The sequence below is a fragment of the Littorina saxatilis genome, linkage group LG9, assembly GCF_037325665.1.
Source record: "Littorina saxatilis isolate snail1 linkage group LG9, US_GU_Lsax_2.0, whole genome shotgun sequence".
Lineage (NCBI taxonomy): Eukaryota > Metazoa > Mollusca > Gastropoda > Littorinimorpha > Littorinidae > Littorina > Littorina saxatilis.
Genome location: NC_090253.1, coordinates 17934990 through 17950883, shown reverse-complemented (window position 1 = coordinate 17950883; position 15894 = coordinate 17934990). Strand labels below are relative to the sequence as shown.

Genomic DNA, 15894 nt, shown 5'->3' with positions numbered 1-15894 from the left:
GTGATTTCCCTTGGAGTCGACCTTTGACCCCACCCTACTTGGAGCAGACGGCCGAAGTCCGGAAGAAGGTAGAAATCGTTCCACAGTTTCACGGAGAGACACTTCAGTTGTGCAGTAGGTTCGTCATTCAGATTTGTTATGTGATAAAGCGATTAACTGTCAGATACAAATACATGGAATGAGAGGTCTTAAAACTTGCCACGAGTGTCCATGCTGTCCTCCAAGTCTAAGTTCTGAACTTTGACCATGATGTTCCAACTTTCAGTTTTATGTTTTGCAGAAATCAGGAACCTGAGTCCTGCTCGTAGAACGTCAGTATGAGTTCCGGTTCCAAAGCAGACGGTGAGTACGCACAGTTACCTACAAAAATACAGGCACAATCCTGCAAAATCGTATCCATGCGTGTTGCTTGAAAACGAAAGTAGAGTGAAACTGAAAGGATGACCACAAACGTAATACAGTCTTTTTCTGCTAATTAAATATGAGACAACTCTGCAAAGCATATGTTTTTGTCTCCTATTGTTGAAATGCCATTTCTCCCGTCAACATATCAGAATGTATTCTGATGCCTTTCAATGTTATAATTGCAGCGTTGATGACAGTCAGTGTTGAGGGGCTTTCACCTCGCGCAAAGGAAATCCACAGCAAAGTGGTGGCCTTCATCCGTCAACACATTCAGCCACTCGAGGATGACATTTTACGAAAGAAAAGTGATAGTAAATACATTTCAGCAAAAATTAAAGATTTGCAGGTACATTTACATTGATCTTTAATAATATAGAGTCCGAGTCTGGAGATACGCGCGCGATATAAGACTTCATATAACATAATAATATATGTGTGTGTGTGTGTGTGTGTGTGTGTGTGTGTGTGTATGTGTTTGTGTGTGTGTGTGTGTGTGTGTGTGTGTGTGTGTGTGTGTGTGTGTGTGTGTGTGCAAGTGAGAGAGAGAGTTGTTGCGGATGAATGTGCATGTGTGTGTGTTAGTGAGAGAGAAAGAGAGAGAGAGAGAGGACAAGCTTAAATGTCTTCTTCCTTTTTCACTGAGTTTTTTTTAGAAAGGAGTAATTTTATTTTCTTCTTTTCTTCTTCCGTAGAGGACTAGGTTTTTGCGAACGTCTCAGAGTCCTGGTGTTTAGTCACTGTTACCGAGAGTGGCTAGCTCCTTCAGAAGAGCACATGTATACAAAATAACTTTATAATTATTTGGGTATGGTTTTGTTAAACACACAAAATTCAAATCAGACTGCATGACTCTGAAGGTGTACACATTTTGTTTCAGAGCAAAGCACGCCAGCAAGGCTTATGGAATCTGTTTTTGCCACTGGAGTCTGACCCTGGGATGAAGTTTGGTGCCGGACTGTCCAATGTAGAGTATGCCTTGATCTGTGAAGAGATGGGAAAATGTCCCATTTCACCTGCGGTAAGAGCTAGAGACTTACTGTGGATTTTCTTATCCTGATGTTTTTTCCTTTCCGTCTCTCCCTCTCTTCCTTCCCTTATCTTTTGGCCAGCGTTTAGCACTTTGCGTCACTGAGGTGAAGGTATTGAGAACTCTGCAGAAGTCTCAATGTGCAAAACAGTCTTGAAATGATCAGATATCCATTACATGTTTCGGTTCAAACTTAATTTTGTCACCTCTAAATGCCTTAATTAATTATTTAATACATTAATGTACATCAATGAATGAATTAATGTTAATTAATTTATTTGATTTTTTGTTTATTCATGAATCCATTTTGATGTCTTAAAAGGGGGCTTCCACTGTATGAATCCTGCATGCTTCTCAGATTCAGAGAAAAACTGTTGCTGATGAAAGTTGTTCACACCTTTTTTTGCAGGCATTCAACTGCAACGCTCCTGACACTGGTAACATGGAAGTGCTTGTGCGCTATGGGACAGAGGAACAGAAGAGAACATGGCTTATGCCTTTGCTGGATGCAAAGATCGGCTCCTGCTTTGGAATGACAGAACCAGCAGTATGTTTTGTTTTTGTTTTAGTCAGAGTATTGTGTGTGTGTGTGATTGCAAGGCTGTGATTAAAGTCTGTTATGGGGCTTTGGGTATCATTTGAGTGAAATCATTGGCCTTATTTGAAGCATTTTCATTTGTCCCAAACACCACAAAAATCTTGTGTATTACCTTTTATGGTAACGCATGTAAGTTAAATTTGTCTGCTTCCGAAGGAACGAAAGGAAAACTGTCTTCAAACGAGATTTCATCTGAAAGAGCTCTTCTTCAAGATGAGAAACAGAAGTCATGAGCTTACAAGACACTGGTCCCAAGCAACTTTGATTCAGAATTTGTGTGTGGTCCATGAGCTAACAGTCATGTTTTTGTTGTTTTATCTTGCCCTTTCTTCTTGTTCAAAAAATCACTTGCAAATCGTAGTGGTTATGATGATCAAAATTTGAAATAGTGAGAGTTTGATTATATAAAAGCAAAGAAAAAACGGACTTTCCACATGCAGTGTTTCAAGCATAATGATTTGCCATCTTAGCTACTTACACTCATGCAGACCCGATCTTTTTTCAGGTGGCTTCATCAGATGCAACTAACATCCAGGCCTCCATTCGCAGGGAAGGCAATGAGTATATTGTCAATGGACACAAGTGGTGGACCTCAGGTACGGCAATCTCTAAGTCTGTGTAAAAAGATTATTTGTTGTGTTGTCTGGTCTGTTCTGTTTTGTTCTAGTTGTTCTGTTCTGTACTGTACGTTCTGTAGTGTTCCAGCTGCTCTGTTCTGTTCCATTCTGTTTTATTAAATTCTCTTTTGTTTGTTTATTTTTCTTTCTGTTGTTATCCTGAGATACATTTATTGTTTTTGACACCAGTCTGTATTGTTATTTGGAATAAGCTGTGTTAAAAATACCTTGCAGTTGCTACCCATTCATACCATTTTATCAATCATCATAGGTGAGAGCATCCCTCTACTTTCACATATATACCGAGCCAACAATCTACAACCTTTGCCTTATTTCTGTACAGCGTGGGAATTTTTGGTTGAATTAGTTTTGTAACGAACACCTACACCAATCTGCAAAATCAATCTTGATGATCGATGTCTTCTTACCCCGAAAAGCTTTTCTGAATTGTGTGTGTGTGTGTGTGTGTGTGTGTGTGTGTGTGTGTGTGTGCGTGCACATGTGTGTTACAGGAGCGATGGACCCCGACTGCAAGCTGTGTGTGTTCATGGGAAAAACGGATTCCTCGGCCCCGCGTCACAAACAGCAGACCATGATTCTGGTTCCCATGGATGCCCCGGGGGTCAAGGTTGTGCGCCCTCTCAGCGTCTTTGGGTTCTTGGATGAACCGGGTAATGTCCCCGAGGAATACATGCATCCACAGAATGGTGCAAAAATATTAAAATCAGAATTTTGTTTAAATGGAGACATTTTGAGATCTGAAGAATCTGAAGAATCCCTTGGAGACATTTTAAGCTCTGAAGAATCCTTCTTTGGAAGGTGTTCGGGTTTGGGACAGCTTTTCCCTTACAAAATAAGGAGAGTATAGCAACAATTCTCAGCAAATCTGGCTTGTTAAAATGTTTAGATGTTTCAATGTCTAGCATCTGTGACTTTACGTAGGTGTGCTGACCATATTTCAGAATTCTTCTTTAAAATCATATGTAAACGCATTTTATTTATCATTAAAAAAAATCACAACTTCCTTTTTACTGAAATCAAGACTAATGCGGGAAGCTAGGGCTGCAGCCATTCTGGGGAAAAAAGTAAATTGCTCAACGATTAGTGCTGCAAATTTCAACCACAACAAATGTTTTCCACCTAATGAATTAATCCGTTTTATGTTTTACAGGAGGCCATGCAGAGGTGACGTTTACCAACGTCCGTGTTCCTGTGACCAACGTCCTGTTGGGTGAAGGTCGTGGCTTCGAGATTGCACAAGGTCGCCTTGGCCCAGGTCGCATCCATCACTGCATGCGTCTCATTGGCAATGCTGAGAGGGCACTTGAGCTTATGCTTCAGAGGGTAACTAGAGAAATCTTTTTATTTTTGTGTGTCATGTGATAATCTGATTGGGGCAGGGCAGTAGCTCAGGCGATCCATATAGTGAGCTGGCTTTGTAATCAGTTCGCCACTATTGGCATGGGTTTGAACCTGGTTATGATGAGGATTTTTCTGTATTTCCAAGAGGTCAGTGCAGTCTCTAAGCAGACAGAATAGTACCACCCTGTTAGGTAAAGTTTCCAGCGAAAGGGCCTTGGAGACGTACAGATACCTAGCGCGCACACCCTCAAAGACCATGCTGCCCATGTCGTAGGGTAAGAAAACAAGAAATTCCTCCGTGGTAGGAAAAACACCCCCGTTGGTCAAAGGGAAATAACCATTCTCACTGCCACCAACTGAGAAGGTTATTTCCCTTTGACCATTAATATGTCCCTCTATAAGTACTTGTAGAATCTTAATCCACCAATAACTCCCTAACCGTGTGTTTGACTGGTCCCAATTTTTGTAAGGACCGTCTCAGGAATGTATAGAACCTGTTCACCAAGTTTGGTGACGATCGGTCCGTTCATTCTTGAGATCTATATGCGAACACAAACACACAAACACACAAACAAACAAACAAACACATCGACCGAATACTATACACACCCCTATACCGGGGGTGTAAAAAATTGAATTGGCACAGTATACTCTCGCTATGCATAAGGTGACCCTGAGAGTAAAAAGATCACAAATGCAAAAGAAGAAGAAATGAGAAGACAAGTTTGACCTGAGTGATGTTGGTTTTTTGTTAGTATGAATTGACTGATTTCGCAGTCCTCATTCCTCCAAATGACAGGAACAGTGTACTCTGGACTAAGCGTAAATGGTAGAAATTAAGAAGAACATGGACCATTGCTAGATTTGCAACTTGACGAGAAGATAATTCAGTCTGAGAGAACCAAAAGATCAAGCCAAGACAGAAATTGATTGAAATGGGAAGTGTTCTATTTGGTACTAAATTATCCATTGAACGCTGAAGAAGAAGGTACTAAATAAATATATTTAATGCTTACCAATGCAGTTTTGATTTATTGACTGACTGACTGACTGACTGACTGACTGATTGAGTTACTGATTGATTGTCTGATTGAGTTATTGATTGATTGATTGCTTGATTGACAGACTGATTTTTTGACTGATCAAATGAATGATAAAATTGTGTTAATCAGACAATGGACAGGGTGGCATTTGGCAAGCCATTGGCAGCTCTGGGAACAATTCAAGCGAACGTCGCTCAGTCTCGTCTGGAGATCGAACAGGCCAGGCTGTTGGTGCTCAAGGCTGCCCACAAGATGGATCACTATGGAAACAGGGTCAGAATTTACACAGGAAATTTTTCTTTATTCAAACTTTGAACGGGTGCGGGAATTATAGTTGTGTTAAGATGCCAGGTAACAGTGAATTGTTTAAAAAAAAAAAAAATTAAAAATCCTAAATCCAATATTAATGAAAGTCGGTAAAGTGGTTAGTAGATACAATGCTTTTTTGTTATACACAAACACACACAAATTATTTGTGTGTGCTTTTCATTTGTTGAAAGTAGAGAATATTGAGTTAGGTCTTGTGCATCAAGGGAGATAATCTATGTCAAAACTCGCCTTCCAGAGATTGGACGAAAATGATTCTGCATAATATCTTTCATTGTCCCTATGTGTATATTTCAAAAGTTTACAGTATATTTCAACCGTTAATATCTGTCTAATTTCAAAGCGGAGCACCAGAATGTTAAAAAAAAAAAACTTGTGCATCAAGGGGGACAATCCAAGGAGGGGCCTTACAAACAATTTATTTCTGTGTTTTTAACCCTTTACCCGGAAACAAAGAAACAAGCTGTCTCTTTTGTAGTTCCCATTCGATTTAACTGAACAATCTAATGAAGCAAAGCTTGCTCTCATCTGCTCAAGCGACGCCATCTCTCGGCACACAAAAAAAGCAGAAATTTGCAGATGATTCATGCAGCCATTACAGGATCTACAAAGGGATTATCTAGCGGGCGATATTGGGTGCTTTGGGAGGCATTGGGTTAAGACTTTTTTTTAACGAGTCCCATGGTTGATACTGATAAAGGTTTTATTTTTATGGGTTTTCTTTTTACCAGAAATTGGCTTGTAATGTACAGTATTTTGATTTCAGGTGGCAGCGCCAGAAATAGCAATGATCAAAGTGGTGACACCAAACATGGCACTCAATGTGATTGACCGCGCTATCCAGGTAAATGTAGTTTTGCTGCAGGTTGTGTACGTGTGTGTGTGTGTCTGTGTGTGTGTGTGTGTGTGTTTTGTGTGTGTGTGGTTCGTTCTTTGTTAATGTCGACAGGTATTTCATTTCTTAGAATATCTGATTATAAAATGCAGTCCAAACCGTTAGTTTTGAATTCTATTGTAAACTGACTTCACAGATCTGTTTGTAGCATGTTTTGTAAAGAATTTTATCCCAGACCATGTGAAATAATTTTTGCGTGTTAAGTTTTTAACTCAATTGTCTTCCAGGTACGGATATATCCGTACCCATTCATATGGCTTTATCTGACCAGGTACGGATATATCCGCTCAGACTGTTAGCTTCAGTCGCTTCATGTAACGTCTATCTAACGCCTGCATTCCAGCGTGTTGATACACAGTTACTACAATTCTGAATGACCTGCTGCGGCACAGCTGGTCTCGGCTAAAAACAACTTGGTCAACATCGGTGGGGTAGAAAGTTTTAAGAGAAGATTTTTCTCCCTACACTGAATATAGTGTGATTAGTTTATCCAGTAGAGAAATATTAATGTGCTCTTTTCTTTGATAGTGCCCTTTATTTTTGTATTGTAGCATCAAAATGATGTTTACTAGTTTGTTTAGTTGTTGTTTTTTGTTATTCCCCACAGGCTTTTGGAGGAGCAGGAGTTAGCAATGACTTCCCCTTGGCAGCCATGTTTGCTGGTGCTCGAACCCTGCGCTTGGCCGATGGGCCCGATGAAGTCCACCTCCGCACTGTTGCTCGCATAGAGTACGGTCGTCACCACAGGCGCCAGCAAGCAAAACTTTGAACATTGAATTACAGGAATGTTTTTTGCTTGCAGCATACTTACGATCATTATTCCTTCCTAAACAGACCTCATGTGTGTCTGTTTCTCTTCTGTGTGAGTAACTGTTAAAGAGTACTAGGTTACTTCATGCTGAGACCAGCATGCTGCAAATGTTACACTTCTGAGGAAAAAACATAGTCAAAGTTTACAAACAGTCCTGTGTGTATTCGCTTGCAAAAGAAAGTATTGAAAGTGCAAACGACTAACATTCAAGCAAAATATCCTAAGCAGTCAGATCAATCATACATAATCAGTACTTGTAAAAGCTTTGTGAATGTGGCAAAGATCCCATAATTATTTGCTCAAACTTTTGCTAAAACATTCAACAAATTTAATTGCTTGCTTCAGCTTTTTTTTCTGTTCTTTTCTTTTTGCCACCATAATTTTGTTTCTACACTAGCTAGCAGTACTCCAAATGCATTTCCAATCTGGCCATTGGTGTGAGTCGGTATAGTTGTTGTTGCTTTTGCGCCCATGTGATTTGTAACTCATTTAATGAACTATACACGGCCATGCAGTGACGGCAACATTATTAGTTATACCTGTTGGCATTTTGATTTGATCTTATGTTTCTGCCTCAGTCTTTCAAATTTGATCTTTTGTGTGTGTGTGTGTGTGTGTGTGTGTGTGTGTGTGTGTGTGTGTGTGTTTATACCTGCATCAGTACACAATGGCATGTGCATGTGTTTTGCAGATTTGATTTCTGCAGCCGTGAGTGATGCATGTAATTGGAAGTTTATATAACCAGCGCAGCATTGAAAGTGTCACAAAAAAGCAGTCTGTAACTGTAGATTTTTTTCCTTGCTGATTGGATAAAATGGTAGTGAAATAATGTTATTTATTTTAAATCTGATGCGAATGGCCAGCAAAAATGATAAGAAAATCCTGTAAGGACCAGCTTGTGTCTTTGTACATGTATGCATTTTTATACATAAAATGATTGTATGTTCATTGCAACATTTTTCATGTGAACATTTTTTCAATAAAAGCTACAGTTTATTCTGCTTTTACTTGTACTTTTTCAGCCTTCCGCAATGTACTGCACTCCCGCAGTGGGGCACTGCGGTTATGAAATTAAAGGCCCCTCCTGTTTTTGGAACCGCAGGAGCTTTCTAGTTTGCTGTTAGGTAGATTTTTGGTTCCTCTTTCCTGTCATGCTCTCTTTTTCTTCATGAATTCTTTTCTTTTTTCTGCCTTCTTGCTCATTCACCTGTATTTTTTCCAAAAATCTCTTCTCTTGCCGCTTGTCTCGCGATTCATGTATAGTTTAATCTGTTAGTGTTCTGATGTAAGTCCAGCAGTAGATAGGTTAAGCCTATTTTAACATACTGGAAACTGGTAATCTTCCAGTAGGTATTAATTTAGTTTTACTAAAGCCTGCTGGGACACAAGTAATGGGTTAGTGCATTTGTAAACAGGAATCGCTTGACAAGTGGCCCCCTTCATCCCCCCCTTCCTCGTCCTGATATGGCTCTGCGTAGTCGGCTGGACGTTAAGCAACAAATAAACAAACAAACAAACAATGTACTGCACAATTTTTGTTTGTTTATTTGTTGCTTAACGTCCAGCCGACTACGCAGAGCCATATCAGGACGAGGAAGGGGGGGATGAAGGGGGCCACTTGTCAAGCGATTCCTGTTTACAAATGCACTAACCCATTACTTGTGTCCCAGCAGGCTTTAGTAAAACTAAAATAATACCTACTGGAAGATTACCAGTTTCCAGTACTGCACAATTGAAACTCGAACATTTTTGCTTTAAGATTTAACAGCCTTCCGCCTTGTGTCAAATTTTGTAAGCTTAATGAGAAAGTCATTGTGAACCCTTTCAGGTTAATACCCCATGTATTAATTCAACCCTTCAGGACATAACATTTACTGCAACTCTCACTACAGGCACACAAAAACCAAAGTTATGACTGCTGCATAATGACAAGCGTACATCAAGTCGTCAAGTGCAATCATAGTCGATACATAGAGAATACTACATGGCTTGCTGTGTCGTACCAGATTAACACGAGTTGCTTTATTAAATATTGAACTGCGAGCGAAAGCGAGCTGTTCACTATTTGAAAAAGCAACGAGTGTAAAGCGGGGATATAGCTCGGTTGGTAGCGCGCTGGATTTGTATTCAGTTGGCCGCTGTCAGCGTGAGTTCGATCCCAGGTTCGGCGGAAATTTATTTCAGAGTCAACTTTGTGTGCAGACTCATTAAAGATCCCACGATTGACAAAAGGGTCTTTCCTGGCAAAATTGCTTAGGCACAGTTAATAATTGTCTACCTATACCCGTGTGACTTGGAATAATAGGCCGTGAAAGGTAAATATGCGCCGAAATGGCTGCAATCTACTGGCCGTATAAAATTTCATCTCACACGGCATCACTGCAGAGCGCCTAGAACTGTACCCACGGAATATGCGCGATATAAGCGTCATTGATTGATTGATTGAAAACACAGCAAGCCATGTAGTATTCTGTTTATCCTACATACTGTACTAACGTGTATTTTACTCAAAACGTCCCGCCGTCGAGGCGGCCAAAATGAAGACGCTTCTTTTGGAACCTCGATCACTTCCAAAGCTTCATGCAATCTCTTGCATCAAAGCAAGAAACGTCACTCTGGAAAGTGAAGCGTGACGTGTTAGTTCTAAAAATTCATCAAGGGGAATTGGCGAGCGCAAATTGTTTTCCATAATGACGTTTGTCTTAGTGACTTTGGCATCATAAGCAGTGGGAAAACGGGTCCCTGCCAGACTAATGTTTGACATAACCTCATTTACATGATATACACACGTGTGGTTTGAACGATATTGTTATCTAATGAGTGGTCTCTCTCTGGGGTAAAGAACAATTTACACTTTAGCTTGCTTTCGCATCCCTCCCCCCCTCCCTCGCATTTCACTGTCTCAGTCTCTCTCTCTCTGTCTCTTGTAATATTTAAAGTACAAGAATGAATACAAAGTTTGTTTTAATCACAGATTCTGATTATATCAATCACACAAATCAATGAATTTGCATTCATTAAATCAATCATATTCATGATGATCATAACAATCATAACCATACATGGAAACAGAAAAAAATGACCTCAAATACAAAGAGAAAAATATCCAAATAAACTTTCAGTACTAGATACTCTTGAAATGCAGAAATATCTCAGTGGCAATAAATGCTCAAGCTATGTGTAATAAAACCCACATATATATATTTCTTCAAAAATTATACTTTGCATCACGTTCAATTTTATTCTGGCAACAAAATGTGTATATCTTTTTAACTTCTTCTTCTTCAGCGTTCCAGAATTGTCTGGTAACGTGTGAACTCGTTTTGCCGATTTGGGTTCCCCACACTATATCTGAGAGCATAGTCAGCTTCACTCCGCTTTCGTTGAGTAGGCATGCTGGGTATTTTCGTGTTTCCATAACCCACCGAACTCTGACATGGATAACAGGATCTTTTCCGTGCACACTTGGTCTTGTGCTTGCGTGTACACACGAAGGGGGTTAAGTTACTAGCAGGTCTGCACATAAATTGACCTGGGAGATCGAAAAAATATCCACTCTTAACCCACCAGGCGGCAGCGACCGGGATTCGAACTCACGACCTCCCGATTAGGAGGCCGACGTCTTACCACTACACCACTGCGCCCATCATATTTTTAACAAAACCATATATGATTCACCTCCCTTGATTGTGAAAGAAATTAACAAACAGTAAAAAAAATGACTTCCACTTCCTCGTAACAAATTCCTCTTTTTTATTGACTGCGAACTATATATGCTTCAGCGATCATGCTTGGTCACGGGCGGCTGATCAATGCGATAGATAAACTCAGCAATGTTGAAGTAAGCGCGGTAGGAGACGTCATTGGGCGTGGTGTCGTAGTGATAGTGACCTCCCTGGCCGTGCTCGCTGAAGCAGTGGAAGTGTTCAACACGCAGGTCCAGATCCTGAAAAAATAAAATAATAACATTGAGCTTTCCTACTCTTAATAAATCAATTAACATAACAGGAATGTTGTTTGGTGTGGGCAGTCTAAATTTCTATCAAATCACACAAATCTTTGCTGTTGATTTTAAAAGAGCTGCCATTGTTTCTTCACAGTGGAGGAAAAGAATGGCTGAACATTTGCTGAAGTAAATAAACCCTTGGAACAGTTCTAATCAATCAATCAGTGAAAAGCTTTAGATCCGACTGAAACCAGTAAGTTCAAAACCACACAGTCGTCAATTACATTAAACAATTGAGGAATTCAAGAATAAAATCCTTTTAATAAAATAATCAAAACTGGCACAACTACCACCTCTGATGATTTCTCTTAAAGATATCACAGATTTGACTGGAAACTACCAGTTAATGGCATTACGATGCAGCACCGACAATGAGTGATTGACCTAAAAAGTTCTAAGACGTCTTTCATTACTTATTCAGCGAATAACTCAAACACCACTAACTGACCCCCAAAAACAGATCAGACGTAACGACCGCTGTATTTCACCCTCCACAATGTTTATATACTTCTGTAAACAATAAACTTCCATCACTTACAGGGTCATATGACACCAGTTCACCGAGGCAGACTAGCGGTGCGTCCATCTCATAGAAGTTGAGCCAATTGTCCACTTCAGCTTCAGATTTCAGTGGCGTACAGGAGAAGTCAGGCTGGAAAATCAAATCCTTTATTTTAACATGTTTTTCTTGAGCTGCAACTCACAGAAAGTACAGTGAGACCACACATCTGAAAACATCAGGCCAAAAGGGAGGGGGTCTTCTTCTTCTTCTGCGTTCGTGGGCTGAAACTCCCACGTACACTCGTGTTTTTTGCACGAGTGGAATTTTACGTGTACGACCGTTTTTTACCCCGCCATTTAGGCAGCCATACGACGTTTTCGGAGGAAGCATGCTGGGTATTTTCGTGTTTCTATAACCCACCGAACTCTGACATGAATTACAGGATCTTTTTCGTGCGCACTTGGTCTTGTGCTTGCGTGTACACACGGGGGTGTTGGGACACCGAGGAGAGTCTGCACACAAAGTTGACTCTGAGAAATAAATCTCTCGCCGAACGTGGGGACGAACTCACGCTGACAGCGGCCAACTGGATACATTAATCCAGCGCGCTACCAACTGAGCTACATCCCCGCCCGAGGGGGTCTTAAAATGGGGGTAAATTGACAGAGGTTATGAACAGAAAGTCTGGAAAAGCACTAGGTCTTAAATAGGGGTTTCCACTGAGTCTGCACTTGCTTTGAAAAAAACATCCTTGGGACCAGCCACAAGTATCTCCACATTACAGGTGGCTTTTGATGAGGAATTCTTTTCTTAAATTAATAACCAAAGGGATAGCAAGACCTGTCCTTTATTGAGAGGTGGTCTTTCATCGGAGGGGCCTGACAAGACAGGGACCACTGTGGTAACCCCCCCGTGGGTTAGGGGGAAGAATTTACCCGATGCTCCCCAGCATGTCGTAAGAGGCGACTAACGGATTCTGTTTCTCCTTTTACCCTTGTTAAGTGTTTCTTGTATAGAATATAGTCAATTTTTGTAAAAATTTTAGTCAAGCAGTATGTAAGAAATGTTAAGTCCTTTGTACTGGAAACTTGCATTCTCCCAGTAAGGTAATATATTGTACTACGTTGCAAGCCCCTGGAGCAAATTTTTGATTAGTGCTTTTGAGAACAAGAAACAAGTGGCTCTATCCCCTCTCCCCCCTTTCCCCGTCGCGATATAACCTTCGTGGTTGAAAACGACTTTAAACACCAAATAAATAAAGAAAGAACCACTGTGGTAAACTTCTACAGATACAGCTATTATCACTCTTTGCCCTTTCTAATGATCTTCACAGTCACAGCTAATAAGTTAATTCATCTGGGCTGGTGTACAATTGCCCTGCCTTGCCTTGCGCACACATAAACATTACAACACACCCACATGCATGCAGAAACACCACAGTGTGTGCACATATTGTAAACCAATTACATTTACACATTCACATATCAAAGATTCTCTGTCTGTTATATCAAAGAATTATGCTCACACACACACACACACTTTCTCACCATGATGTGAAGGTTAGCTTTCCCTTTCTCGACGAGGAAGACCCCACCCAAGGCAACAGGCTTGGTGTTGTACTGGCTGTACAGGGTTTTTCGTACTGCTGCCGAAAAGTCCTGCTCTCCCGTTCGCTTACTGGCTTTGATTTCAATCACCTGAACAAAGACACAAGTTATATCACACTTCAATGAAATACATGTACAATGAAATAATTTTGAGTATACCGGGCGGGAAATAGCTAAGTCGGTGACAGCGATGGCTTCAAAACCAGTTATCGCTACCGGCGCAGGTTCGATTAGCTGATGTCTAACTCAGCCTGACGGCTTCGTTAGACAATCAACGTAATCTCGTGTGGAAGAAAACGTCTCTCACACGACCAAGTCGGAATAGCATTTATGTATCACAGCTTCAACAGAGGAGAGAACAAACACGTTTTGTGTACTCAAGCTTGACAAACCTAAACAAAGGAGCAGCCATTGTGGGGAGATCTACTTTTTGACGGAAGTGACCGAACAACTGTGAATGACGTCTCGGTGTATGTGAATGACGTCACAGTCATCGTCACAGTCTGTATCTTTTGAAGCATCGCATTCTTCATGACGTCTTTCTGTGTCTGCATCCGCGAAATGTTTGTTCATTCCGGAATCTTTGTCATCTATGTTCAGAACTCTGTCCTTATAGTTTCAGACTAACAGGCCTCCTGAGCTAGCCACTTTCCAAGGGCAGCTAAATTCGCGTATGGAAACAGTACTGTCGTCTGGGATGCAGTTTTCAGTATTCTGAGCGTTGAAGAATGTGTAAAGAGAAGAAACGATAACAGCAGGAGAAATAAAAGTCGTGTGTAAATTTTTTGGCTTTTGGAGGGACGATTTTGAGTTTGAATCCGTTCTTGCCATGCTCCTAAAGCGTGTAACATACAATCTTGCACACGTTTGCTTTAGTAGTGGCAAAGAAGGAAAGCGTGTGACATTATATACATGTTTGACTGTACTGGTTTTGATAATGGCTGGTTATATTGATCACTGGCTAACACAACACCAACCTTGCCCGGCTTGCCTTCACAACACAGGAAATTTCCCATCAGGTTGAAATTCAGTGTGTCCTTCAGCTTATCCAGTACACAGGATCCATCCTAGGAGAGAAAATACAAGTGATTCAAATCAAACAAAGAGAATGCATTCACACAGAATGCATTTATCATTTAATGTGTATTACTTTGTCATGATCATGCAGTTTCGGGAAGAACATGATTTTTGGCTCACGTAAGTGTAGCCTATGCGATGATAAACTTTGTCTGTCTGTGCGTGCGTGCGTATGTATGTATGTGTGTATGTCTGTGGTAGAAACTTTAACATTTTTGGCTAAACACCGAAATACTCATTTCACGTGGTTAATTTTCAAGCACCATCTTCAAATTATTGAAGCAATGATCAACATTGTGTCGGCATGTGTGTAGTTAAAGCGTGTATCCAAAGAAAACGGGTGGTGGGGGGTTTTGAAGGGGTACAAGCAGTTGACTGATTTGTGTCGTGTTTGGCATGTAGACGGCAGGTCAGGTGTCAAGATCAGGTCAGGGGTCGCGCGAAGGATTGTGGTCCAGTTCTCACCTCGCCGATTCGCCGGGGAAGACGATTTCATGTTGTTCGGTTTCTAAGCTCCAGAAAAGTAAATAAAGAAGATACCAAAGGGAGATTTCCTACAATTTGATCTGCACAGCGTGTTTCCAATGTCCACGCGAGGAAGAGCTGTCGAAAGCGCGGCAGTCAGTGTCGATCTTGCAGCCGTATCCCGGTAAGTTCAGAGACAGATCTAGTGCCTCCCACTCTGATAACGTGTCACCTACTGTTAATCCGTTTTGTTTTAATTTCTTTTTATTTCAGCAGACACGGATGTCAAACACAGTGCTAGGCAGTCACCTCTAGTGAAATGAGTTGATCTAAAGTGCCTGTAATGTTTGGATGTCTTTGCTCGTGGTTCGATTTATGTGAATTTCAAGACTTGCAGTAGAGTCTCAAGTTAAGTTTACTCTGCCCGAAAAAAACTGTCCACCATTTACTTGAACATGCAGATATAAGGAAACGGAATGAATCTGTTCTCAAAGTCAAAATGATCACGATTTTTTCCTCAGATTCAAAACATGCACTGTCATGGTTTTGTCTGTACAATTTAGTAAGTCTTAAGTACTTTGCAACAACTTCCTTGAACGTGAAAGACAGTTTTTGAATGCTAGATCTGTATCGCGTTTCATTCCAGACTCGATCCTCTCTTTGATTGTAGATCTACTGTTTGCTGTTTACGCACTATCATATGATTCGCTATGTAACGTTTGGTAAGCTTACCTTGCCACAGCTTTCTTGTCTTTGTTGGCATTTCTGGCTGTGTTGACCGTCAGAATTATTTTAAGAACCAGGCTGCTGCAGTCGACATGTTTCGCATATTGTAGGGTTACCATGCTGCATAGGTAAAGTGGCTTGTATAACCTGACTATTCTGTTTCAAAACACTGTTTATATTTGTGTAGGTTGTAGTCATCATAACTAATCGCATTTTGCCATTTGTTTCAGAAAGGAGGTTAACCTACAACAAGATCGACGCTATGTCAGATATATGCCTCAGCCACATGAAGACTTCCGAATTTAGATCTACTCGGCATGGTGACAAGTCTTGATGAAAAGTATAGGACTGAGGACAGCAGTGGAAAAAGTGCCCACATGGCAGGTACCTAACCTATTACCCTAGTCATTTTATCTGTTTGCCATT

The 15894-nt window shown here is 40.7% G+C and overlaps 2 protein-coding genes across 4 annotated transcripts; one reads left to right on the top strand and one right to left on the bottom strand.

The window, feature by feature from the left end:
* Positions 1 to 23: 23 nt before the first annotated feature.
* Positions 24 to 8081, top strand: LOC138975490 (acyl-CoA dehydrogenase family member 10-like). 3 transcript variants are annotated; one of them, XM_070348194.1, is made up of 11 exons: positions 24 to 118; positions 281 to 342; positions 591 to 751; positions 1283 to 1423; positions 1842 to 1979; positions 2536 to 2626; positions 3160 to 3318; positions 3819 to 3991; positions 5182 to 5325; positions 6146 to 6223; positions 6882 to 8081. In XM_070348194.1, the coding sequence occupies exons 2-11, from the start codon at positions 318 to 320 to the stop codon at positions 7041 to 7043; spliced, it is 1272 nt and encodes a 423-aa protein (XP_070204295.1). In that variant the 5' UTR covers positions 24 to 118; positions 281 to 317; the 3' UTR covers positions 7044 to 8081. The 3 variants fall into 3 exon arrangements, with proteins under 3 accessions (XP_070204295.1, XP_070204296.1, XP_070204297.1); XM_070348195.1 differs by having other exon boundaries at positions 28 to 114; XM_070348196.1 differs by having other exon boundaries at positions 29 to 68.
* Positions 8082 to 10036: 1955 nt separating this feature from the next.
* LOC138975493 (ester hydrolase C11orf54 homolog) lies at positions 10037 to 14267 on the bottom strand (the record flags this gene model as incomplete). Its single annotated transcript, XM_070348198.1, is given in 4 exon segments — positions 10037 to 11031; positions 11630 to 11743; positions 13141 to 13290; positions 14178 to 14267. Coding segments are annotated over 4 exon segments (522 nt in total), but the record flags the coding sequence as incomplete, so codon positions are not given.
* Positions 14268 to 15894: the final 1627 nt, after the last annotated feature.

Excerpts from the sequence above, each read along its gene's own strand:
- LOC138975490 (XM_070348194.1), top strand. The coding sequence starts at position 318 with ATGAGTTCCGGTTCCAAAGCAGACG. Across the intron at positions 752-1,282 it reads CAAAAATTAAAGATTTGCAG|AGCAAAGCACGCCAGCAAGG; the intron begins GTACATTTACAT and ends ATTTTGTTTCAG. Across the intron at positions 5,326-6,145 it reads TGGATCACTATGGAAACAGG|GTGGCAGCGCCAGAAATAGC; the intron begins GTCAGAATTTAC and ends TTTTGATTTCAG.